This window comes from Anarhichas minor, unplaced genomic scaffold, assembly GCF_050575085.1.
Source record: "Anarhichas minor isolate MPS153535 unplaced genomic scaffold, ASM5057508v1 ptg000067l, whole genome shotgun sequence".
In the NCBI taxonomy this organism is placed as follows: domain Eukaryota; kingdom Metazoa; phylum Chordata; class Actinopteri; order Perciformes; family Anarhichadidae; genus Anarhichas; species Anarhichas minor.
The window spans coordinates 1,058,543-1,084,629 of record NW_027466513.1 but is presented as its reverse complement, the minus strand read 5'-3'; the positions used below and the strand labels follow the sequence as shown (position 1 = coordinate 1,084,629).

Below are 26,087 nucleotides of genomic sequence, written 5' to 3'. Positions count from 1 at the left end.
TTATAACTTGGAACAAAAGATGCCTATTCAATTAAGCCAAAGTATTGTTTTTTTTCTTTTATTGCTTTGTATTTATTTCATATTTATTTGTTTACTTTTATAAAGCCTTTTTCATTTATAAGGAAAACCTAATTAGCTACAGGCTGCATTCACCTAATTCCATCTCCTTCATATAAATCAGAAAACGGTTTATTGCCAAGTACGTTACACATTATGGCTTGGTGATTGGTGCATAGTAATAAACACAGTGCAATAGTATAAGACATAAATTTAAAAAATAGGAAATATTAAAATGTACAATAAGATATAGTAAAGAAACAAACAAACAAATAAGAGTACGTTAAAACAAGAATAAGCTCTGCTACCTGGTGATCTAAAATTTAAGTCACTGCAATCTATCAAACTACCAAATTAGTTGTCATCATGGTTAAACGATTGTGTTTTTAAATAACCTGTTTTTATGATGAACATTTGAAGGCAACACTACCCCCTATATTGACACACCTGTCAGGTCACCTGCACTGTCACATCAAATGATTGCGATGTTTCATTTACAGGATTTATTTGTGAGGTCCTAAACTCTCAACGTCCAATTTGGGAGAGACCACACATTAGGTTACTATTCATTAACTCTGGATAATTGGCCAAACATTTAATTACAAAGGCCATAACTGTCCCGCCAGTGATTACATGACAATGAAGCTACAGAATCATGGTTCATCTTGTTTCCTCTCGCATTTAAGTGTTTATGAAGGTTGAAAGTAAACGTAAAATTGTCAAAAGAATAGTTTACTTTACTTTAGACATGGCATTATTGTTCTGCTTTCACAGGGAACCTAGCATAAATAAACTTTATTTGACTGTTTATACATTACTGGGGTTAAGAGCTTCATAAATAAATCTGTTAAACTCTGTCGCCATCACGTGGATATTATGTTGTACTTGCAACAATAATCACATCTTCTCGAGTTTGTCCTCTTACTACTAGTTAGAGTGACTTAAGACTCATTGGTCACTTCAAATCTGTGATTAATTAAATATATACGTATACAGCAGTGAACTGTACATGCTATAAGTAACAAGCTCTTGCAAATGTAAACTACATGCCTTGTTGTGGATGTGTATGCTCCTAAAGTTGTAAATTGAACATATTTTGTATTTGTTGATATAGGAATCACATCCAAAACGTATCAGAAAAGCCAATCAATTATAACAGTACTGCTGGTGCATGCCAGTAAATGGAGATCAGTGTAGCTGAATATTATGTAACAGGTTTTTTGCTCACGTGCCTGTCACTTTCAGGAAATTATTAGTTTTTTATAATATATGTGACTCTCTGGAACACTATCATAAATAAAGGAAACATAGTATTGAAAAGGATATTCTATGACCAAAATAAACATCACAAATTATGTGAAAAATGACATCGTATTGTTTCACAGATAAAGGGGGCGTGGAAAAATGAGCTCTAATGCTACGTCACCGTCCGTTTTAACCAATGAGAGAGCCAGCATGCGAGAGCTTGCTGTTGCTGTTTCAGCCAGTTGTGAATCAAGACTACGCACAACGCATCCAGGAGCTAACGCTATGGTTCAGAGCCACGCAGACCGACACAAACAAATGACATGTCCGCGAGTATAAAAACAAAACAAACCTGTCGCGTTTGAGCAGCAGGGAGCTGATTCTTTCTTTCTTTAAAGGGGTAAGTAGCTTATTTTAAAGATGCTGCTTCTGTGTTTTCATTCTCTGGAGCAGTAGGGCGAAAGAAGATGCGACGGGTATTTTTTGGCCTGCTCACAGACCAACATAACACAGATGTTCAGGTTAATTTCCTTGTTTTTTTTTGGCGTCCAGACATGTGCCTATTTGTAACAAATGTCTCGCTATGCGTAACCAACGGCGGTATCCGTGCCCTTGTGTCTGTAGACTCATCTCCGGCTTGTTAGGAGTCGTGACAACGAGAGGAAGAGCTAATGTTAGCAGCTGATCTGATGCCACATCGGACCGCATATGACGTGACACAGCGTGGCTCATAATAAATAGACTTTGTCTTGGCATTAAAGCGAGACGCAACTGCCAGATACAGCTACTCGCCGGGATTGATTACAGTGCACGAGACGGGTCATTCAATGGAGTTACTTTTACGCAGCTGGGGATAATGTCTGATTGGACCTGAGTTGTGTTAACAGGTGGTGTTTATATTTATCCATCTAAAAATACGTCTAAAAAAGACAGAGCCTGAAACTGTTTGTCGGTGATAATCTAAATTGAAAGTGTGTGTGTGTGTGAGAGCAGTTGTGGCAACTTCTCCTTTTTGGCAACACACCACTCTTAAATGAATAATGCACTTAATTGCTTTATGAACATGTGGGAAGATGGATAACGTTATACCTTGAAGGTGAAAGACACAGGTGTTCGTTCAGCAGTAATACATTCAGGTGGACTGATTGTGTTATGAGAATGAGAAGCGTTGAAGAGTGTTTTACTTCATAAATGACTGATGATTAATTCATCATCAAAATCCTTGTGAGTAAAACATTTAATTACTGAACGGTGACATCGTGCATCTTATCTAGAGTCAGTTTGTGACAAGACACTGGAATAAGAAGAAAGTAGTCGAGGCATTTATATATGACTTGCCTCATTTTAGGGAAAATGGAAAATAACACTGGTCAATTACTATATTTAAAGGGTCATTGCATTTTCTGTGTTTGTCTTTAGGTTTGACCACATCACTGTGACTTCACCTCTTCAAACCTTTGGAGTTGTTGGAGGCTAACTTCAACAGAAAATGTAAGTAACAGTACAATTTCAGCTTTCCATTTTGTTCTTGTGTGACATATCACTATCTGTACCAATGATAACAACACACCGTTTGTTTCTGTGTTCATTTATTTTGGCTACTTCATTATAACAATGGAAAACACCGTCATATTTTTATGTAATCCTGGACCACAACTTCCTTTTTTTGTGGTGGCAGGATACTCTGTGGCCTTTCTGAAAACTCAACAGTTCCTGTTTTTTTTTTTCCTGCAATTTGTTTAATACTTTGAACATATGCAACTGTTCAGTAAATATGTTGAGGTATAACTGTGTTGGTGCATTGAATTAGAAGCGATGTGTACAGTGTGTCTGCTAGATGTAATGATTTATTTAAAGTCTTATCTCTAATGTTGTGAGACTTCCTTTTGTCACTTCGTAAGCTGTAATGTCATTAAATAAGTGACTACGCTTTATGTGTCGCTCTCACTCTATATTCCCACAGATCTGTCGCTGCAGCGCCCGGGCACCAGGAGGAATATTTAGGTCAGTCAGACATCAGAAATGTCTTTTCTTTATCCAACCTTTGCCTAATCACAGCCAACCACATACTCGTGAAAATAATTGTATCAGTGTCTACTAGTCATGGGTGTTTTTTAATGATTTGATATTTAAACAATGAAAAGCAGTACAAACAGTTTTTAAAATACTGCTCTTAATTCATTGGCTGCGTTTTTGTGAATGTATTTATTACTGAAATAGGTTCATTTGTGTTTCACAAGCGAAAGCACTGAAACAAGCGTGGGCCACTGTTTTTCAGAGTAATCATGACCCACGAGTCAGACGTGCACACCATCTCTCCGGAGCTGCCGGCGATGTTCGACGGCATGAAGCTGGCGGCGGTGGCCACGGTGCTCTACGTCCTGGTCCGCTGCCTGAACCTCAAGAGCCCCACTGCACCCCCGGACCTCACCTACCAGGACACGGCCCTCAACCGCTTCCTTCTCAAGTCCTGTCCTCAGCTGACCAAAGAGTGAGTCGCGTTCTCAGCTCTCCGTCTGTCACTCAAAAGCATTTCCATGGAGATGGCACTGCCTGTTGGCCATCTGGGGCGGTGAGTGAAGGTAGCAGTTTGTCTGGCGGTGGTCCCATCTGTCATCAGTGCTCCCGAGTGGTAGATTGGGTTGTCACACTTACAAATATAGGCCATGTCCACACTACTCCGTTTTTACTCCGTATTTGCTACGTTTACACTGAGCAGCCACACTACGCCGGAGTTTTGGAGCACCCTAAACGGAGGGATCTGAAAACTCTGGCGAGGTTGGAGGTGTTTGAGAACTCCGGGGTTGCGTTTGCGTGTGGACGGTCGGATACGGATGTGCTTAGAAAAAATTACGCCCACACCCGTGTTCGCTACTGGATTGGTTCTTGGCAACCGTGACGTCTCCGTCCCTGATTCGTCACACTCACTATCACATGACCCGTACCCGGAAGAAAACAAACTGGGCTACCAGCGATTCATTTCAACATGAATAACTAATTGCAAGCGTTGCTGCTAGCACAACAGCTAGCAGCAGCTATGCAGTAAAAGTCTGCATTTCTGTGGAGGAAGCAGCTGTTATTGGAGTGATTAGCGAGCGGCGTGACCGGCATCAGCCCTATGGAGCAGCTCGTTGTTTTTAGATTCTAATGAGAAGACATGCTGCTCTAACGTTTTACTTCTTCCGTTTGGTAGCCTTGAGAGACCTTAGTCTGTAAGTATGTATTTATGGAGCATGAAAATATGTACGTAGATATATTCTATTCGCGTGTTTAGTATAACATTTGTGTTGTATTAAATGCTAATCGCGGTTAACATTTCTCCATTGGCGGTAATGTTAAAATTAGCTTAGAAGCTAGCTAGGCGGACATGTTACATGCTGGCTATATCATGGATTGTTGTTTTGTATTCGTGTAATGTGTATAGGGACAGTTCGTAAAGCCATATTTCATATTGTGCTTCCACAGTTTTACAAATAAAGATTCACACTGAAGTCTTGAAACTCTTCTATGGATTCCATGGTCTTTATTTCACGGATCTACTGTTAGCGATCTGCTAAGCTTTCCTGCACGAAGGAAGAGCAGAATAGAGTGAGAGACGTGTGTTGACCACATGTATGGACCCATATTCTCGTAAACGTTTACGTGTAAGTGTTGATTTTAAAGTAAATTTGACGTGAGAGAGATAGACCCGCACCGCTGTAATGCTAATCGCGGTTAGCATTTCTCCATTGGCGGTAATGTTAAAATTAGCTTAGAAGCTAGCTAGGCGGACATGACGTTCAGAGCTACTAGTGAGAACAGACATCAACAACACGGAGGAAACGAGTGAGAGACCCATAATCTAGTAAACGTTTATGTGTAAGTGTTGATGTTAAAGTAAATTTGGAGAGAGAGAGACAGAGCGAGTATTTTATTTTTTTTTAACTAAGCAAGCAATTCACTTCCTGTTTACACCGTCACGCGCATGTCCAGTGTAGTTAATGGTCACGAGCTGTCCGCCTTCGACGGCTGCCGTGTGGACGCAGATCAACTCGAGAATGATGCTGAAACTCCCGTGTGGACGGAGATCGTTTCTATTTGACAAATCTGCATCCAAGGAGAAACGGAGTAGTGTGGACAGGGCAATAGACTTGTTCACCGCAGGGCACGCACATTTGCATATATGACTATGCAAGTTTCTCCCTCGGGGCAACTCTGAATTTGAATATTCCATCTTGGTTTATAATAACTGATGCAAACCAGTGGTTGTTGATGCAGGGTGCTGGTAGGCAGGTTACTTGTGTACGCTAAACCAGGTTAGCAGCTGGGCCCTAGTGTCCTGTATGCTGTGGGAAACCCTCTGCCTGCCTTTAAACAAAGTCAACTTGATTGTTTTTCCATATCCTGTGGTCTGCTGGTGTTGTAATACTTTCAACTCTCCTCAAGGCTTCATCACGAGTGTCTGCTTATATAACCGATTGTTGCGGAGCCATCTGAAGTCGGGGAATCATAAGGCCACGCTGATGTTTACATTTGCGACTGGCTTGTTATCATTCCCCCCCTGAGCTGCCATATCTTGTAATAGTTGAACTGAGATAGCTGAAGTCCTGGAAACCGGCCGGCATTGTGGATGTTGCTGTTGGCATCATCTGCGTTGTGTCTCTGTGTTGTGTAGAAGTCACGTTTGTGACCCTGCTGCGTTGCGTAACAGAGATCAATAACACAGTGGAAAGCATTGGAGGGGTGTTGTGAGGGTAACAGAGTTAACAGCGATGTAGTTTAGCTGTGTTTGGGAACGTGCACACAGGGGTGTTGGCTAACGGAGAGGACAATCCAGAACAAACAACCTTTTTCTTAAAGAACTTCTTAGCTACAGGAACTTACTTGCCTTCAGTAGTTTAATTTGACAGAGAAACAAGCCTCAGCTGGTTGTTTTAGTATTATGCAACTTGTTTTAATATTTGTCCTTGATGTTAAAGCAGCCATTAGTTAACTGAGTCTATTTAAATATTTGTCTGCCTTTGTTTAGTCTGGTGTAAATGAAAAGTTAAACGAGAGCAATAAAGATTTTTTTTTAGGAAAGTAAATTGTCAGGACCAGCCATTTAGTCTTCATTCATGTTTGCTGGGAGTGTTTGGTATTTCCCAGCTCGCTGGTATCAAAGGCCCGTGACTTTGATCTGGACCTAAGATCTTTGCTTCATCAAACCACAGTCGCGCATCTGTTTCCTTTTTTCCGTTGCCTAATAGAGGAACAACAGCACACGTCTCTGTCTTTATCCCTTTAAAAAACACACCGTGAGATTCAAACAAAAGGCTCACCTGCTGTTACTCCCAAGATCTTTAATTTAAAAACAATGACTCGACAACAAGTTAAAAAAAAAAAAAAAAAAAAAAATCTCAAAAGTTTTGATTTGAGCAATATTTGTAAATTATCAGTTGAACACAAAATGCTTATCTTCCGAAGTGAAACTGCTTAATTATACACGTACCAGTCATTTGAATTTACATTTTTTTTTTAATGGGGCCTATTATTTGGGTTTTTTCAAACTATATTGATGAGAGGAAATAAACAACAACATAGTGGTTTGCATTTAAAGTTGCCTGTTGCCTCCTGTGGATGAACTGAACTGGCGGTGTGCTTATCCTCCTATCCACATTACAACAACAAGGTCATCCTCATCCTGGACTCCTAGATTAAACCTGCAGAGTACCTTCTAGAAAACTGTGGTTAAGCTCCAAATCACAGTGCATGCTGGAAGTGATTACATTATCACCAAATGGAAGTATTACTGCTCTTATGTAACGGTGCGTTTTCTAGGTGCGGTAATTGTCGGGAGGCACAGCGAGAGATGAGGCAACACAAGGTTGAATGTCTTGTGCAACTATTGATGTTGTAACTCTGCTGCTGCTCGCTGTCTGTGTTTAGTTCTGTAAACACAACAACTGGTGTCCATGCTGCGTGTGTGCTGCGTTGCTTTACAGTTGTACTGGTCTTGTTTATCTCCAAGGTGGCCCACTCTTCACCTCATTGTCAGAAACTCTAACAAGATTTCGTCTAGGATGTTAAGAAGTTACTGTGAAAATGTATTTATCACTTATTTATGGCTGCAGCACTACATGAAAAGCCTACCAATGGTTATCCCTACAGCTCTTATTATCAGCCATAATTATGATATTCTATTACTTTGTTTTTCTCAGCTGCCTATGCTATCATGTAAATATAAACCGTGTCTTAAAGGGGGTTTCCTGTCAAGTTGTCCTTATTCTTTTGGTCTCAGCGCGGCAATAAGATGGTTATTCACGATAATCCACAGCATAGGCTCAATATTTCAAAGAAGTACAGACTTGACTCCTACAGCTAACTCCTACCGATGTGTAAATGGAACTCAAGTACACACATGCAGCATAACGTACACGGCACTCGCACAGTTAAACATACAGACGTTAAACATTGATGTCTCTTGGGAGCATGCAGCGATCTTTAAAAAGCTGCAACAGAAATGTGAGTCTGTAATGCAAAATATGTTCCAGGATGTTCACGTCTGCGTCATACACCACCAATGCAAATGTATCTGCTCCGGATGAAATTGTGTTGATGCTATTTCTGGGCAGTAACCTTGTGCTTTTTATATCGAGTGCATTAGCAGACCAGATCCAATTTAACAGCAAAGTCCAAATTTGTTGTGTTTTCCAGGTACATTCCTCCCTTACTGTGGGGTAAGAGCGGTCACCTCCAGACGGCACTGTACGGTAAACTTGGCCGGGTGAGCTCGCCTCACCCAAGTGGAGTCAGGAAGTACTTACCCATGCAGGACGGGGCCACTGCCACCTTTGACCTCTTTGAGCCGCAGGGGGACCATCGAACAGGAGGTGATACTTTTAAGATCTACTTTTTCTTTACCCACTATTGTTTGTTTGTTTGTCATTTGCTGCTAGTTGGATAATACTTAATAGATGAAGGTTATTTGGCTCTTTACTGCCATGCCAAATATAGAAATGTCATATATTTGTAGTTATTTGTATGTTGTAATCATGTTTCGTCATCTTGTGATTGTTCTACTGCTACTTTAGTCTAGTCTGTTTATGTGACATCTTTTGAGTGTCTGTCCTGGAGGAGGGATCCCTCCTCTCCTGATCTTCTTTAGGTTTCTCCCATCTTTTTGTTCCTCATAGTGTTTTTTCTTATCCAATTCGAGGGCCGGGGAAAATAGGGTGCCGTGGGGCTTGTGCTATATGAATACACTTGACTCGAGATATATGGACGAGGAACAGACTCGTGAAGTAAATTCACCATCTACATCTTAAAATGAGGCATAACAAGGTTGTAATGCAGTATGTGAGGACAGTTATGGAGATGGATTCCTTTCCTTGAATGCCTCAGTTGAACCTTGACACCCACCACTTCAACACTGATCACTTTTCAGAAAGCTTAAGTTTCATGTCCCCCCCCCCCAAAAAAATAGTGTTACAATTTCCATTCTGCTTTGCTAAAGCCATAAATTACAGACAAAAAGCCTTCGCCTTTGTTTTGCGTCAGCTGCAGTGCTCCTTTTAGATCTAATAATCTGCTGTTCAGCAGTGATGTACTCTGCTTACATGATTCTCTCTGGCTAACATCTCTCCGATCCCGTCTTTCTGTTTCACCAGATGACATCACCATGGTGATATGCCCTGGTATCGGGAACCACAGTGAGAAGCATTACATCCGGACCTTTGTGGATCACGCCCAGAAGGATGGTTACCGCTGTGCTGTGCTCAACCACCTGGGAGCTCTTCCCAACATCGAGCTTACCTCTCCGCGCATGTTTACCTACGGTGAGGCCAAACAGCTGACTTCAGTTTCACACGCCTGTCTCCTCAAAATCACCTTTCCACAATAGCAATATCTAGGAATGAGAACCCAGTTTGTAAAATGGATTTTTAATAGCAGTGAATACAGACTTATTTCTTCAAAGCAGCTTTTAAAAATGACATCCTTTTGTGGCACCTTCATTTTTATATTATCTGACTTAGTTAAAGGTATTCTCATATCAAATCTCTGTACAAAATAATGTCAAGGTAAAAGCTAAAAGGCTATATGAGCTGGTTAGTTTAAGATAATAAGAGATTTAAGACCTGAGCTTCTTTATGAGGTCTGAATGAGACACACATTTACTGCTCTGAGCTAAAGGCACCTTCAGCTGGAACTGCTGAGCAGAGAAAAAAACCGCTCCGTCCTACAGAGGTGTTATGTATTGATTTGTAACTGTACTGTTTCCCTCACAGGGTGCACATGGGAGTTTGCAGCCATGGTGGGATACATTAAGCGGACCTATCCTCAGACCCAGCTGATGGTGGTGGGCTTCAGTCTGGGTGGAAACATTGCTTGTAAGTTCCTGGGCGAGAACAGGATGAACCAGGAGCGAGTGCTGTGTTGTGTCAGCGTCTGCCAGGGCTACAGCGCTCTCAGGTGGGTTGTTTTCCTCTCTTCGCGTGATTAACATGCATCGTATCATCAAAGCACCTTTACAACACCAGCGCTTGATGTGCACACACGTCTAAATATAAATGAAGCTCCGCATAATGCCACAAAATGATTAGTGCTTGCATAATATGATCACACGCGTAGTCTACAAGTCTAAGCATCTCTCGTCAGCTTTTTAATCATTCAGCTATTCTATTACTATAAGCTTCAGTGATACAACTTCTGCAAAAGAGTGAGTGTATTTGAATTTGGGTGTTGGTTACGGCTCCGCACTGGTTCATCCAGTCTGTTTTCTTCCCACGGTTTGTTGTGCGGATGGTTGTTTGTGTGTTCATGCTGTGTATACTGTATTATGCATCTTTGCCTAAATCCCTGTCACTGACACCGTGTCCAGAATAAACATTATGTGCACATAGCGTCACATTTGTGAATCACGCAGGACAAGCAAATGTATTACGGTGGTGTGTTTTTAAACCACTCGTGCGTGTGGGTGTTAGAGCCACACCTTCTGCGGTTTACATGCAGCCAGCGTCTCTTGGCAGACATGACAGGCTGGGTCTGTTAAAGGTTGGATGATGGCAGCAGAGAAGGGTGTGTGTTGTAGAGACTACCCTTTTGTGAAATTGGGTTTGCAGTTTTTTTCCCTTTTTTAATGAATGCTCTGCTTTCAAATCAGTGTTCAAACCTAAGATGGCCCTTCTGTCAGCGTTCATTGAGAGCTGTGGCTCTCCCTCTCATCCACAATTAAAGTGCGATTAACAAATGCACTCTTTTATTATTTTTAAAGATGTATTTGTCCACAGATGCTAATGAAAAACATTCTATCTAATGGTCAGTTATTTGTGAAGTGTCTTTAGTTGCTGCGTTTGTTTATCCTGTCTCTGTCAGTGAGCTGCATGTTAATGCCTGATGCCTGAAGCCATTGCTTCTCTCCACCAGACTCTTTGTCCCGTGGATTACACAGTGCGTTTAGTGTGTTTGGAATGCAGACCGTCTGCACAAAGCTAACTTCCTGTGTGTTTGTCTTTCTCTCAGGGCACAGGAAACATTCCTACAGTGGGACCAGTTCAGACGTTTCTATAACTTTCTCATGGCTGACAACATGAAGAAGATCATCCTCTCACACAGGTATCACACGTTTTAGTTCAATCCACATGTTGTTTTTTGCTGTTTGCCAATAAACGCAGCTCTAAGTTCTCACCAATATGACAGACACCGTGGCTTGTCAGTTCTCTAAGCGTTCTCTAAACTTCACGTATAGACTGTGGCTCACCCTGTAGATGCAGCAAAGGTTTTTTTTTTTTTGTGCATCTTGATCAATCATTTCGAGATTGTATTCAACTGTAGAGGCAGATCACAGTTCCACCAAAGATCAGTGCAGGTTGAGACTGTGTGTTTTATTCTGCTGCAACTTGTAAGAGAATACGGTTTAGGTTTAGTAAGTGTTGCACTTAAACATTAAGGGACTACATGAGAATGATGAGAGAGAGAGGGGTCAGAAAAGGTAGAGGGTCATGATTTCTTTTCTTTTTACTGAAGTGAGTGTAGTCTGACTTTTTAGGAATGTACGGGAAGTCCTTTTTTTACCCCATTATTAAAAAAAAAAAAAAGAACCAAATAATAAAGTATTATTTCAATAGATCCACAAGGTACACCATCTTAAATAGTTTTTGTGCTTTGCCTCTTTTAGTTATGAATGGTAAATCAAGTTGTACCAATACTGTTATATTATTTGGAGATATTAGTCGGAGGCTATTGCAGCCTTTTCCTTAGTCAGTCACATGAAATATTAATATCACTCTGGAGGGTTTTGCTTTTGAAAAACAAAAAAAAACATAAGCTAATCATTTTCATACAGTCCCTTCCTGCATTGCTCTCGTGGTAGAGTAGTCAGTGATTTCAACATGTTCTATGAATAATGTTTGTGTGTATGTGTTTGTGCATGTTACAGGCACAGTCTGTTTGGGGGAAGCCCAGTTAAAGTGAAAGATCTAGATCTCGGCCGTCTGTACACGGCGACATCTCTCATGCAGATTGACGACAACATCATGAGGTATGTGGAGAAGCCAATCATTTGAGATTGCTTCCAGTGAAAGTCACAGCTCTCTGTGTTGTTTCGATGTGGTAGATTGCAGATTTGTGTTTTTGAGTCTTACAGGAATGTTCATCAACTTGTCAATGGTGAGAATATGAATTATTTGTGATGTGTTTGTTTGATTATTTAATGACACTTCTTGTTTTTGGGGTTTCAACAGAAAATTCCACGGCCACAGCTCTCTCAAAGAGTACTATGAGAAGGAGAGTTGTGTCCATTACATTCACAACGTAAGAACTCGCATCATCTCATATTATGTTTCTCTTTGGTCTGTTTTTGCATTTGTCTGAATTTGTATTGTTTTTGTTCCAGGTAAACGTGCCACTGCTGCTAGTGAACTCTGCAGATGACCCTCTGGTTCATGACTCACTGCTCAATATCCCTCGCACACTAGCAGGTAACTAACCTCATGCATCACAGCTACAGCAGCAGCAGTACAAAACAACAGGCTTGCCTAATAGCTGCAGTTTGACATCAGATTTGGTTCTTAGAAAACATGTCTGCAACCTCAAAAGGACCTCTGATGAGTTGGCTTGAACAGGACGAGGTGTGACACAGAGGTCACCTCTATGAGTAATGTCTTTTGGTGTGTTGCAGCAGCTGTAACACACACACACATACAGCCGAGTGTCCCTTTAGCTATCTGTTTAAAGGGACTTTAATTCTTTCACAGGTTCCCAACAGTAAATGTTTTATCCTGGAATCATTTGTGCACATTGTCTGAGCGTCATTTACAAACAAGAAGAGGCCGTCTCCTTCCTTCTCCTCAGCCTGTACTATATTTAAACTTACTGGCCACTTTAACTATTTTTGGAAAAGGAAAATCCTTCATCTAACTGTGTGTGGGTGGGGTGTACAAGTCCTGACTGGAAGTACATGTGACTCTATCCTTCATGTGCCTCTGGAGAGCAACACTTACTGAAAAAAGGATCAGCTGCCCTTTGCCCCCAACATGTACAGTGACTCAGACGCATGACTAGCAGGGAGGGACTGAACAGAAATACACTTGCTGTGTTGGTGCTGTAATTACTGTGGATTAAGTTTGATGAGAGTTAACTTCGTACTATTAAGGCAGTAATATGAAAGTATTATTTGGTTATATTTGGTCTAAAATGCTTAAACAAGGTATAGTCTGCTCTGGGTTACTGCATTAATGTACTTATGTGGCTTTGGTACAATGTAAGATAACGTTTAAAGAGGCAACAGATTGTATTCAGTGAAACACAGTCAAATCTTGAGATGTAGTTTTGCACAGTGATGTGCGTTTGCGTCTTCTTTTTTTAGTTTGAGCTGTTCTCCCGAACGTTCTCTTTCAACCCGTCACTCAGCGCCATCTGAGGCGGTGGCTCCGGGTCTCGACGAGCACTCTGTTGTCCCAGCAGCTGTCACGGATAGTGCAGAGCAGTGAAAGCCCCGTAGGATCTTAATCACAAGTCAACCGCATCAGGCTACCCCACTGACCCAGATAAGAGCAGCAGAATAAAGGGATCCAGGCCGTTCCTTTTTAGGAGACCACTGTGGCTGGTTGTCCACAGCGGGTGGCCATTAGAGAAACTGTATCTTCAGCAACTTACTGATTAGTTCAAACCTTCAGCTGTAGTAGTGGCTGCTTAACCATACCTGCCAGAAGTGAAGTCATGTCTTTATCTATTTGACCATGCAAACACACCCTCGTTATCTGTAACGGGCGTAACATATTCCCTGGCAAACCCATATTTGGACATGTGTCCCTTGCTGGTTTTCAGATACTGATGATTACACACCGTGCAGGGTACAGAAGCCTAATTACTGTGTGCTGTTGTGTCACCCTTTAGCAAAGAAGCCGAACGTCATCTTTTCGCTGACGCTACACGGAGGCCACCTGGGCTTCTTCGAGGGCGCGGTGCTCTTCCCCCAGCCGCTCACCTGGATGGACAAAGTGATTGTGAGCTACGCCAACGCCATGTGCCAGTGGGAGAAACAGAAACCGCCGTGCCAAAGTGGCCACCTGAGTCCGAGCTCCTGCGCAGAGGAAAAAGCGTAAACTACTGACCTCTGTATGTCTCTCACTCTGTCTCTTCCCGCTCACCCTCTCCAAACATCACTGCCCCCCCCCAGCACTGAGGAGACACCTGAACTAAACCTGAAACAGCTCTCTCTTCTCTGCCTTCTCCTCTGGTGCTACTCACCGCTCCCGACCCACACATCCCGGTCAAACACGTCTCCACGCCTTCTCCACAGTTCTCCTTTGTAATCACAATCACCTTACCATTTGGGAAGGAACAAGAAACAGCTAACTGCCTTTGTACTCCTTTCCGTTGCGAAAGACTTTGACTTCAGAGCAGGAACATTTTGATTATTTTCATGTACACCACAACGATCCGTGTCTAATGGAGGCGTTGACCACATATGACAAGAGATGAAGTCAAGCTGGCATTAAAAAGTAAAGTGAGAGCACCACTTTAGAGTAGTACAGTGGAAAACAAGAGCACACAAGAAGCCTCCTATTCCAGTAATCAAGGACTGTGCTGCAGTCGGTGCCCATTTAATGCACCTGTAAGAAGCTCACTGCTCATCACCGCCAGGGCCATGTAGCCTAGTCTGCGGTCTTAACCAACACAGCGTCTTTGTAGTATGGATGGATGTACCGCACAGATGTAGTGTGTATGCCTGTGTGCGTCGTCTGTGTAGACCGAGAGTTATGTGATCTTTGTGTTTGGTAGGTGTGATCCAATTTTCCCTGCCATGGTCTATTGGCCCTTCTATTGTCTGTTCTTTTGGGTGAACTGTTGTTCCATTGTTTGTAGAAAATGTACAGTAGAAAAGTTAAGTATTATGGTGGGATTTAAGACGTTTTTCCAGCTCATAACATCCCCTTGGCACTTGCGTTTGGCACTTTTGAAAGTGTTCAGTGCTTAGCAGACATGACCAGGGATCAACCCCAGAGGGGAGCTACGCACATTCCCACGGTCGCATTTTATCACTTTGATTCAGTGCACTTTACACCCTGTGTGACACAATCTTTTTATTTTTATTTTTTTCTCGTCATTAGCCGAAGCGCAGGTATGGAGACTATTAATGGTTTAGCTCTCCTTGTGACCGAGAGGAAGAACTGGAGGGAGCGAGGATGATAACGAAAAGTTAGATGACTCAAGTGTTCCCCGTGTTGTCTTTCAGCCCTCTTACTCTTTCGTCTGCCTTTGATCAGCTGCAGGTCCAGCCAACACTATGATATCCTTCTCTTACTGCGCAGACACGAGCACTCCACCTTCTAAACGCCTCATTTGGTTCAAACATCTCACTGCACGTTTGCATTTCCCAGCAGACGCTTCTGTGGCGTGGACTGATTGGCCAATGCGGTCCTGTTTAAGGAAAAGTTCAGCAGTGTGAAGCACATTTTCTCTTACAATCTGAGCTGGGAGGTGCGACGAGTAGGAGGGCCGACGACTCCGCCGCTAGACCAAATGTTTATTTAGTAGATTGTTTGTGCTACTGGTAATTATAAGAGTGATTGTTATATTGTTTAATTAGATGGCGAACACTGTATGTTAGAAGAGACGGGTTTTAATGCGAGGGAAAGATTTGTTGGAATCTATCTGAAACGTGTCTCGGTGAAAGCGTACTGCAATAATGGGACCTGTGGACTTTTCAAAACCTGAATCTAATAGAGATATTTTTTTGCAAACCTTGTTTAAGGGCTTAGGAAGCTTCTTCCAAGACAAAGTCCAGCCAAGTAATCTGAACACTGTGATGGGGCAGATGGACGGATTGAATGACGAAGGGATGGGCAGTGATTGAAAGCAGCGCCTCTTGTAGAGCTTTTTAAGGCCAAAGTTTTCTGTCTTATAACACCTGAGTTTGATAGTGTTTGAAAGAAGGAGCGTTTGTTTGAGATAAAGGAAGATTAGCATTTCAGGACAATTTATAATCGTCTTTGTGTCCGTTAGTCGCAAAATTATGACTGAAGAATAATTATCCTGAGTTCATTCTTGACCCACGAAAAAGTAGTTTGGGTTATATAGTAACCAGTCAACAACCACTGGTACTCGAGGACAATCTCATAACCAGTTTATGGAGATTTGTTTAATTTATTGTTTAGATGTGATCCGGTTACCACAGTCTTAGAAAGGGAGGGGTGAGCGGCGGGGAATTCCATTGGTTGCAACCACACCACTAGATGCCGCCACATCCTACACACTGTCCCTTTCATGTCACTAATGCTCACTTTGCTAACAGGGATTCACAGATCGGACTTCATCCCTCTCAACGCTGGGTATCTGCCAATACCAAGCACCGATTCGATACCAGTGCCCTGTTTAAAATCTGTACACCGCATTGAGTGGAACTCGAATCATTTGTATTTACTGTAAGATAGAATAAGGGATTGGCGTGACAGTAAGTCAGCAGCCTGCAATGACTCAATTAATGAAACGGAAAGTGGAAACACTACATGTTATATGGCATTGTCAACTAGAAGGGAACTCATTGAAATCGGGCCAAAAGTTTTTCTGTAATCCTGCCAGACCATAATCCTAACTAACCGTAGTTTTCACGTGGATCAGTGACATCTTGGCAGATACTTGATCAACTTTAAAGTGTTTGGGTCGGTGCATTCTGACTGAAAAGTGTAGATCTGTCTCTCAGACTGTAGAGAAGAAGTCTGTCTGAGCCGCTACCTTTTTTTTCTTTTATTTTTTCTTTTTTCTTCGCCTCTAAATAGAGTCATCCTGCATCGTTCAAACCACAAAGTGCAAACATCGTGTAATTCATCTGCAGTGAGATTATTTTCATGGTTCACTCTGTCCACAGCTCTCATCCGCTGTGGTTTGGGTTTATTCTGGCTCTTAAAGATAGTCCAATGAATATTAATGACACCAGCACAAACCCAGTTTCTGCAGTGAGAGCCATTCGTGTTATTTTTAAGATTTTTTTTGCCTCCCCCAACTTGGCACAAAAATGCAGGTTTGGATGTATTATTTGGATGTATTTTTTTCTAGTCGATTTATTTTGGGGTATTTTTTCTGTATTTTGTACTGTTTTTATGACTTGTGTTTTTTTGTTTGTGCAAATGCATCAGAGTGTGAGTGTGAGTGTTGAGTAAACATACAGTAGATGTATACTGTCACTGCTTCTGATTGACAAAAACCAAAACTTCTTCACTTTAACAATTTAAAAAGCAAAAAAAAAAAAATATGGATATAGTGTATATTAAAATATTTGAGGGAACGTGTGAGAAAAATACAGGCAATAACTAACCAGGAGGGATTCTCTTATTTCAATGTGACCTAATATGGTGTCAAAGTATGTTCCTTTTCTTCATGGAGTGTGGGATCTGAGATGTTGTTACTGTGATATGAGAACGTTCTCCTGTGTATTTAACCTAGCCCCAGTGCTTCAAGCATCTGCTTTTGTTTTAACTATAGATTGTGGGCTCATTTTTGAAAACTGAAGAATTCAAATATAATAATCTTTTTGACTTTAAATGTCAATGGATCCACAAATTACATCTTGAATGGAGATGAACATTACTCAGGGTTGTGTTCCTCTAAAACATTTTTTTTATTTAAAACTTATCAGCCCACAGTAACCATTACACAGCTTTAATTTAACATTGACAAACATTTTTAAGGGATGCGACGAGGACTACACGACGGGGCACACATAGTCACACAACATGATGTACTCTCATATTGAACACTGGCTGTTTTTGTTGAAGAAAACCAGTGGGGGGTGTGTGTGTGTGTGTGTGTGTGATCTAATTATGTGAGGAAATATGGTTATTGTGTTCCAAAATAAATTATTTTCTCAAAAGAAAAAAAAAAAAAAGTTTCTGTTCCTCTTTGATATTTGTAATTATTTTTAAACATTTTAAACAACATCAAATATTATTATAGATAAAGCTACACCGCAGTATAAAAAGTAATTCAAATTAGCGCCACTTTCGTCATCTGCAACGTTAAAATCATAAATTAATCTAAAAATGATTTATTATATTTTTAATTGATTCAATATTTGATGCTAATACTTTACTTAAGTCGGACAAATTCAAACCTCCTTTATGAAACAGAATTAGCTGAAAATAAACTGGATTTTATGGTTAAACTGTCTTTTGTTAGGAAACACCCACCAGGGTGAAATGACAGGAAGACAAATGATAAAAACGGCAATTCATATAAAACTACAGACACACAAAAACATTTTTATTGAAAATGTCCCAATCCAGTGCAAATTGCAGAATGGATCTTTATGGTACATAAGAGAGTCACAACTCAAACACGGCTGTTGAGACAAAGAACTGTTTCCATGGCACTGCATCAGGAGGCTCTCGCTCCTAAAACAATAATCCGTTTTCCCTCTTCATATCTTTCTAAACCCCTGAGACTGAAACACCTGTGTTCTCATTAAACTGGTAAAAGGCTGCTCTGTGTGATGTGAAATTGAATTTTAAGGCCAAGAACTCTAAACCATACTGACTCGCGTTATCTACTCTCGGTTTCCCTCTGCTTGTAAAGTAACAATGAATGTCAGCGCTGTGAAGTAACAAACATTAACCAGCAATTATTCTCCCTATCTAAACATCCTTTTTCTTTCCCATTTATATCACCATATATTTCATCATTTGCCACCCGTCCCCTGCTCCTATAACTCTAGATACTTCTTTTTGCTCTTAGCAACTGCCTGAATAATAATACAAAATGTCAACATAGCTTCAACATAGACCGGGTCTGAAGCATCTAGGGCGAAGGACACTATAACTCTTGGGTTTGAAATGGACATACTTTCAGAGAGCAGTGTCTTCAGAGCCAAAAAGCCTGGTGGCGATGACCTGGCAGTCTGCAACAGATGCTTTCCCATCAAAATCTGCCGGCAGGATGTCTGCGTCGAATTCTTTGAAGTAGTTGCTCAGCTCGTCGCCGTGGACAAAGACCTGAGGGAAGTTATGAAGAGTATTCAGATGACTATTGGACAAAACTTAGTGTTTTATTTAGATTAAAGGGTTGATAGTCCTCGATTCATACCCTCTCCAGCAGCTTGCTCTTCATGAAGGGTTTGACCACGTTGTATGTGGTGGTGAAATACCAGGGCTGGTGGGTAATGTGGACCGCCTTGAAACGGGCAGGGAAAGAGTCCTACACAAGGGATTTGAAGAAGATGTTCTGAGGTCTTACAAAACTATGTTACCCTACAGCTAAACTGTACTCTCAATACGTTTTGAGGGAAACGTTTTTCCTCCCGGAAACAATTTTACGTTGTAAAATGAAGCAAAACTGAATAAAAAACGTTATAAAACTACTATTCTAGGCAACAAAAGAACTTGGTCGTGTTTAGGCATCAAGTGTTCGGTTTGATGGGACTCGAATAGCAGTCTTCTGGGTAAATGCCCTGTTTGTTTTTACCCATCCACCACCCCGACCTTCTCCTCTATACATAGACTTCCGTGGACTTATTCGTGATACGTTAAAAGCGAAAGTAATCCACGACACAATACGCTTACCTCGAAACGTAATTAACAGTCCAGTTTTGTTGTGTGGGAATTTTTTTTTGGAGAAAGGGTTATGAGGTAGCACATCAATAAATTCTCATCTTTTTCTTTGAGAGCCTGTTCAGACCTGCAACATGTCCACCATCTTCTTGAGCTCAGCCGGCTTTATTCCTGAGGCGTGCTGCATGGTGAAGCCCTTGAAATTCTCAATCAGGACAAAGCCATTGATCTGGGTTTCTTCATTCTCCAGCAACTTCTCCAGGATCACACAGTACGCTCTTAAGATCTGCGACACACAAAGACTTTTTAAACTAATACTTCAGAATAATTTGCAGCCTCTTCAAAGTTGCTCAATAGCTACCTCATCGAATGTGATCTCCTCCAGGTCCCAGTTCTCGATGTTGAAAAGCAGCACAACGCGGCCGTACTTGTCCCTGCTGGGCAGAACCACGGGGTAACCCGCCTCGATGGTGCTGCGGACGGCCTCCGGGGTCATGTTCTCAAACAGCTCGGGATACTCCTTCCTCAAGCGCACATAACCTAGAGGGCACACAACACACCCACAGTTTACCCTTACCCTGACCTTATTCTAACCTTAAACCAAGTCTTCACTCTGAAATGTAATGATTACTGTTATGGATACGTGCAATTGTCATTATATAGTTGCCCCTCGCAAAAAAGGGAGTCCCCACTATGTAACTGTAATCAGATTAACACACACACACATCACAAGTAAAAGATCAGCTGCATTCTCTTATGGAGCACTAGTGGTTCCCAAACCCTTTGTGTTCAGTATGAGTGTTCAGTGCAGGTTGATGTGCCAAACACAATGACACCACTATGCATACCTCTTCATACCGAGGCACCAATTAACCCAGAGTGATTGAGCGAGTGAGTGAGTGTGTGTGTGTGTGTGTGTGTGTGTGCGCGTGCGCGCGCTTGTTTTTACCCGCAAGCAGCAATTAACCCCAGAAAACAAGTTCAAGTTCAAGTTCACATCACATTCCCTTCTCACACTAACAAGTTCTGCTTCTCTATATTCAGAAATGTGTGTGTGTGTGTGTGTGTGTGTGTGTGTGTGTGTGTGTGCGCGTGTGCGTGTGCGAGTGTGTTTTTCAGCCAAAGCAAGAAAAAAAACAATCCAAACTAAAACTGTGTTTATTGTGGGTTATATTTGGCCTCGAGAAGTTAGAGGCTGTGGTTACAGTTGACATCTAGTAGTGTTAAGGTTTAGAGTATTATACTAAAGTTCAGATTTAGGGGAAAGGCGAGCTTTAAATGCGAGTTATTTGGCTTCAATTTGCCTGATTGAAGGAAGCGGTTGGGATGATTGCTCAATAGTTTTGGTTGAACAATTACAAATATAATTTTGCAATGAGTCCTAAGCACACACAAACAATAAGCAAGTCATAAGCTTGGTATCTTCTCATAGGAAGTGTCAAAGTACTCTGATTTGAATGTCATCTCCTCTCCCAGATCGACACAATCAGCACATGCGCTGTGGAGTTCCCAGGACGCTGTGGAGTTCTGAGTTCATGACTAAAGTAAACTTGCTGTCCCATTTGGACACAAAGGAGGGCTTTGTCAGGGGAAACTCAGAAGCATCTCAAAGCCCCCAATTAATGAACACATGCCGCCCTGTCTCATTGATGGGCAGGATTCATGCAAACCAGGGGCACAAAAGAGGTCTCACCCTCAATTAATGGAGCTACTGGAAAATGTCTGCAGAAACAGAATTTTCCCGGTTTGTCTCGCTACAATAGAACTAGAACTACTGACCCTTCATGAGCTCGTGGGCTCTGACGACTTCAAACTTGCGAGCTCTGAGGAAGCGCAGCATCAGAGAGTCTGGTTTGTCTCCGAAGTGCTCCAGCACCAGTTTGGCCAGGTCGTCTCCCTCCGCTGCTCTCTCCTTCATCATGGTCCGCAGGTCCTTCAGGGACGACGCTCGCCTCTCATCCGTCTCAGTCAGCTCATCCTTCGCCTGGGGGGGGGGGGGGGGAAAACAAAAACAAAAACACATTGAACAAATGTTGGGTTCTGCAGGGACAAAATGAGCAATGGTGGCTTTAATATTTAGATTTGAACTCCTCTGTCAATGCTGCCCTCCAGTTATTATTATTTCACCTTTTGCACAGTGTGTCCAGGCAGTTTGTGGCACGGACCAAACACCGGCCCATGATCCTTCACTGTCAAATGCTCCAGCTTAGACCTCATGGCCTGCTCCTCCTCTGACACCATACGGAAAGATCCAGTCTGCATAAGGAAGAGACGCTTTTAAAAATAGACAAGATCATCTATCCATCTTCAGATTTTCATAAGTTTCTTGGTTATATCACCATACAGTGACAATCCAATTTGCTTGAAATCCTCCTTAATGTTTGTCTTTTACATCAATATTTTATGCCTTCGTGGCTGCAGTTTGTGAAACAACTCCCAATGCTTTACTGCCTGAATACTTCAATAGAAACTCATGACAATGACTTTTAAGTTGTGAACCCACAACCCAATCAGACTCCAAACGATGCACACCAGTGAACGGCTGGTTAATCTGCTTCACATGATTACAGAAAAGACTTAAAAACAGCTTACGGGTCCATCCAAGAGCCAGCATCTACTGGCAAAATACCAGCATTATGCGCTGACAGTGAGATCTCCCAGAACACCAACCAGTGAAGTGAGGCCAGACACTGACAAAAACGACTTAAACAGACACAAAGTGACACTCGAGTGCTCTCTCTTGATTTGTTGCGCAGTAGGTAAACTTACAGCAGCCATGGTTGCAGCGTCTCACGGCAGCTTCTCTGACACTGAGAAGAAAGAAGAATGGGCACAAACAGAACATGAGCACATCAAGCCTTTCAGACATTTAGTTTGTTTGTGTCTGAGTTTTTTAAGGAGAGACCAGAGATGCATTAGTCCAGTTTTTGGTATATTACAAAATCAGCATAAATGATGAGCATGAATGAAACAGGTGGTGTTATAGGGTAGCAAAAAATATTTTGGATCAGTGAATTATTGAGATGGAAAAGTGATTTTTTTTACTCATCAGTGGAGCAGACATCCTCTTACATAAGAGCCTGACACAATACAGTAACAAAACAACAGATGTCTACTCACTGCTACTCTCCCATAGGACTGAATTACCTAACCTAGACCGGGTTTGTTCCTCATTCATTACCATTACATCTGAATCACAGAGCTAAGCACAATATAAATGCCTGATATTTGAAAAACAGAAGATAGTTTAACAACACTGGACTAGTGAGATTTTAAATGTTTGTCCATGTTGTACAAATTGAGCACGGACTCAGGCTTCAATCTTTGTTTGGATTAGAAATCAGAGGTCTCAACTGAGTTAGGAAGTCTTTTTCATAGCATGGAAACTGAAGATCTTTACAGCCAATCGGTGAAAATACCTTCAGTACAGCGGTTAGTGTTTTCAAACATGACAATAATTTTTTGTAAAATTCGGAGGCTTACCTCTGTGACTTGAATGTAATGGTAATGAGAGGCACACACTGGGGCTACAACCAATACAACTGCTTTCTAAAAATGTTTACTGGACGTGGTACATTGAAAGCACAAAGTATTACAGATGAAGCGAATCAAAGCAATAAAAACTTCAACTGAATTAAAAACAAAAACAATCATATCTTTCGCCAAATAATGTTGATTTAGCGGCATAAAGCCAAACACTGATATTAATATTAGTTGACATAAAGTCACCGATGCCCTGTCAGCTGTGTGTTAAAGTGTAAGACTTGGACCCGTTTACATATGAAATCTTGGTGGGTGTAAATTAAACATCACAGCGGTAATCTGTCTTTTCACATCCAATGAAATCAAGTATTGTTTTATTGATTACTTCTTATCATCACACGATACAACACCAACATCCTTATAATGCTCATGATTTATCTTTATTTCCTTACCTATGTCGGGGTTATCTTAACTAAAGAGCAGAGCAGCCTTACCTTCAAGCAGACGGGATGAGAGGAGCACACGGAGTGGCAGAGGAGAGGGGATCAAGAGGGGAGGAGTTATTAAAAACGTCACTCAAAGTAGGATTCAAATGACACAGTGGATTACAATGAGTGCTTATCTACATGATGCAAACTGCGATGGGATGGGGGAGGAGAGATGTGCCGGTCTGGACCATCACTGGTACGGGGGTCCTGAGGAGCAAAACGTTGGACGGAACACATCAAAACAAAAGAAAACTTGTTAGAAATCATATCGACATTTCAGAAAACTAACCCAACGCGTTCATTTAGAAAACATATATCACAAAAATCCTTAACAAATGATCACAACATAAAGCAACAACAAAAATAAAACAAAAATGACATTTCTGGAAACACAACAAAGTTAGAGAAAACTAATGGACGATATAGAAAAAACTATTTTATTCATGTGTTTTGTCCATTGTTGTGTGTTTTTGCACCTCTGAACCACTCTGGACTGGTGGTCATTTTCATCACACTTAATTTTACTTTGAAACATAAGCAAATACAAACCTAACTCAAAGGGAATCTAAAGAATGAGAAGATACATAATTTAGGTTATTTTTATGTATTTCATTCGTGTGCAGATTCCAGCTCCAGCTGTTTACCTCTTAAACATCACTTCATACTGACGGGACATTTGACCCAAAACATGTGACATGAAAGGTGGAATTTAAACTCGATAGACTTGTGCCTGTGGGAATGTCATATGAGAGACACGACCACCTGTGAAGCACCCACACTTTCAACTTCACATTACACATTCCTCTTTGTAATCCTCATCAGAGGGAGCCACTTGTTTTGGGACCCACATTATGGATTACTTATCCATGATTGCACAACATCAGATAACTTGACTCTTTCCCAGTGCCAGTCAATAATTACAGTAACTGAGAATCAACTTATTTGCTTTTTGGAGACTGATGATAGTTTGTCATGTATCTATTTCCATCTTCATTGTCTCCATCTTTGTTACCTACAGCTATTAATAATTCTGATGTCATTTATTTTTTATTTTTGGTAGGTTGGTTGGTCCTCGACTTTGGTCCAGACTGATATCTCTACTTTTTCATCTAGGGATATCATCAAGTCAAAAGTTAAAGGTGCAATATGCAGCATTCAGAGCAGATATAGTGAAGAGCTATCGCTGAGCTGGTAGAAGAGGTTAATGAGCTGTGGGTGATCAGAAGAAACATCCATCCGACACTGAGGCTCTGCTGGGTCTCCCTCCTCCACACACTGAGGCCTCTGTCATCCAAAACTGGCAGACTTACTGTACTGCGCTGTTGGTCCTCTATCAGCACCTCTCATTAGTGGATGCTCACGAATAACCTCCTATATCCTCACAAACACATACACGGGTTAACAATGTCTCCATGTGGCTGTTTCAAGTCTCTGGTGTGTACAGTTAAGGTCTTTGATGTGAAGGAATTCCTGACAGTTATTTCATACCAGAGTGAAGACAGATCAGAGATTAAACTCAAGCTTTATATTTGATTCGTTTTCTGATTCACCATCTGGTTTAAATACATTTTCACTGAACAACAAAAGGACCACAAACAACTTTCTTCATTTATTAGAAAGATTTGTCTTTTCATCATCTGATGTTTCCCTCAATAACTTTGATTATGAATACAATTAAAGTCAGAGAGAGCTGGAGAGACTAAACACGTTTTACATCATTCCTGAGTGTTTGATGAGTTTTATCATTTAAGAGAAACAATAATCATATTCTGGGTTATTTAATAATGACGCCACAGTCACAATTTCAAAACGTACAGACGCAAATAATTCATAAATAAGACGATCACATTCAGCCGGTAGAAATCGATCCTGCGCTTATAAACAGAACACAGGACAGTTTGTTAACAGACTACAGAGATAAAACACCTCTACACTGATGATAATTGTGTCTTTATTAGTTATTAGTATTATTAGTTACTATTATTAAGTACAGTGATCATGTGAACAGACACAAACTCCTCGAAAGTCTCTCCAGCTGTTAAAGCCGACTGACATCCAGCTGTGATCAGATCCTCCGTCATCAGGAACAGACGTCGCTTCACGTGACGCAACTGAGGAAAGGACGTCTCATTTCTCTTAAAACATATTTCCTCGTTTCCTCTCTCCTCGCGTCTCTGCATGCTTCCCTGGTGGGAGGGACTAGGACACAAGGAAAATGATCAATGAGAAGCTCAACACTTCCCCCTTTTGGCTCCAGTAATCTGCTGCAACCTTGACCCACATGGAATCAAATCCCCCACAAGTCAGAAACATTCTGTAGCAGCTCATGCTGTAATTTAATTCAAGCTTCCTTTTGATTAGAAGTAGAGGAAGAGAAACTCAACTATGTTAAGTATATGGTTTTAAATGGTGCACTGTCCTAACAATAGGCTCACTGGCACTAACACATAATGCCCTTGACAACACTAGTGTACATTTCCATTCATGATTAGTTTATATAAAGTGTTCATCTTTCTAACATACTAACATTACGCTTAATCTATTATATAACAGCTACTTGACTGCACTTTAGTGCAGTTAACTGTGCTATTTTGGGACACCATTAACATAAAGTGTATCAAAATAAATGTTCTAACATCTATATATTGAAATTGTATTACCTAATATAATTTAGAAACCTATCAATATACATTATGCATTACTATACAATAAATATTTGTTTAACATACTTAAAATATGTAAATATTATCCCTGAAAGAGTGATTTGATTAAATTGAAGATATATGAAAATAATGTCCATATTAATTATAAG

General features: G+C 41.1%; 2 protein-coding genes across 3 annotated transcripts; one reads left to right on the top strand and one right to left on the bottom strand.

Annotated features, from left to right (window-relative positions):
* Positions 1–1,539: 1,539 nt before the first annotated feature.
* On the top strand, positions 1,540–17,647 carry LOC142934207 (monoacylglycerol lipase ABHD2). The gene is made up of 12 exons (XM_076078675.1): positions 1,540–1,702; positions 2,722–2,793; positions 3,266–3,306; positions 3,581–3,793; positions 7,978–8,153; positions 8,931–9,098; positions 9,549–9,732; positions 10,783–10,875; positions 11,699–11,800; positions 12,003–12,072; positions 12,155–12,239; positions 13,657–17,647. Exons 4-12 carry the CDS (start codon positions 3,588–3,590, stop codon positions 13,863–13,865), a joined length of 1,293 nt encoding a protein of 430 aa, XP_075934790.1. The 5' UTR covers positions 1,540–1,702; positions 2,722–2,793; positions 3,266–3,306; positions 3,581–3,587; the 3' UTR covers positions 13,866–17,647.
* Positions 14,844–26,052, bottom strand: LOC142934208 (retinaldehyde-binding protein 1-like). 2 transcript variants are annotated; one of them, XM_076078679.1, is made up of 8 exons: positions 23,414–26,052; positions 22,074–22,114; positions 21,432–21,560; positions 21,084–21,288; positions 19,666–19,844; positions 19,432–19,590; positions 18,841–18,951; positions 14,844–18,749 (listed from the first exon to the last, which is right to left on the bottom strand). In XM_076078679.1, exons 2-8 carry the CDS (start codon positions 22,080–22,082, stop codon positions 18,603–18,605), a joined length of 939 nt encoding a protein of 312 aa, XP_075934794.1. In that variant the 5' UTR covers positions 22,083–22,114; positions 23,414–26,052; the 3' UTR covers positions 14,844–18,602. The 2 variants fall into 2 exon arrangements, with proteins under 2 accessions (XP_075934794.1, XP_075934795.1); XM_076078680.1 differs by lacking the exon at positions 23,414–26,052 and having other exon boundaries at positions 22,074–22,416.
* Positions 26,053–26,087: the final 35 nt, after the last annotated feature.

Bases quoted from the DNA above. Each gene is read 5' to 3' on its own strand.
- LOC142934207 (XM_076078675.1), top strand. From the start codon at position 3,588: ATGACCCACGAGTCAGACGTGCACACCATCTCTCCGGAGCTGCCGGCG. The intron at 10,876-11,698 runs GTATCACACGTT...TGCATGTTACAG, and splicing joins AAGATCATCCTCTCACACAG to GCACAGTCTGTTTGGGGGAA. The intron at 11,801-12,002 runs GTATGTGGAGAA...GGGTTTCAACAG, and splicing joins ATTGACGACAACATCATGAG to AAAATTCCACGGCCACAGCT.
- LOC142934208 (XM_076078679.1), bottom strand. The intron at 21,289-21,431 runs GTGAAATAATAA...CCCCCCCCCCAG, and splicing joins CTGGACACACTGTGCAAAAG to GCGAAGGATGAGCTGACTGA. The intron at 18,750-18,840 runs GTATGAATCGAG...AACTTCCCTCAG, and splicing joins AGAGCAAGCTGCTGGAGAGG to GTCTTTGTCCACGGCGACGA.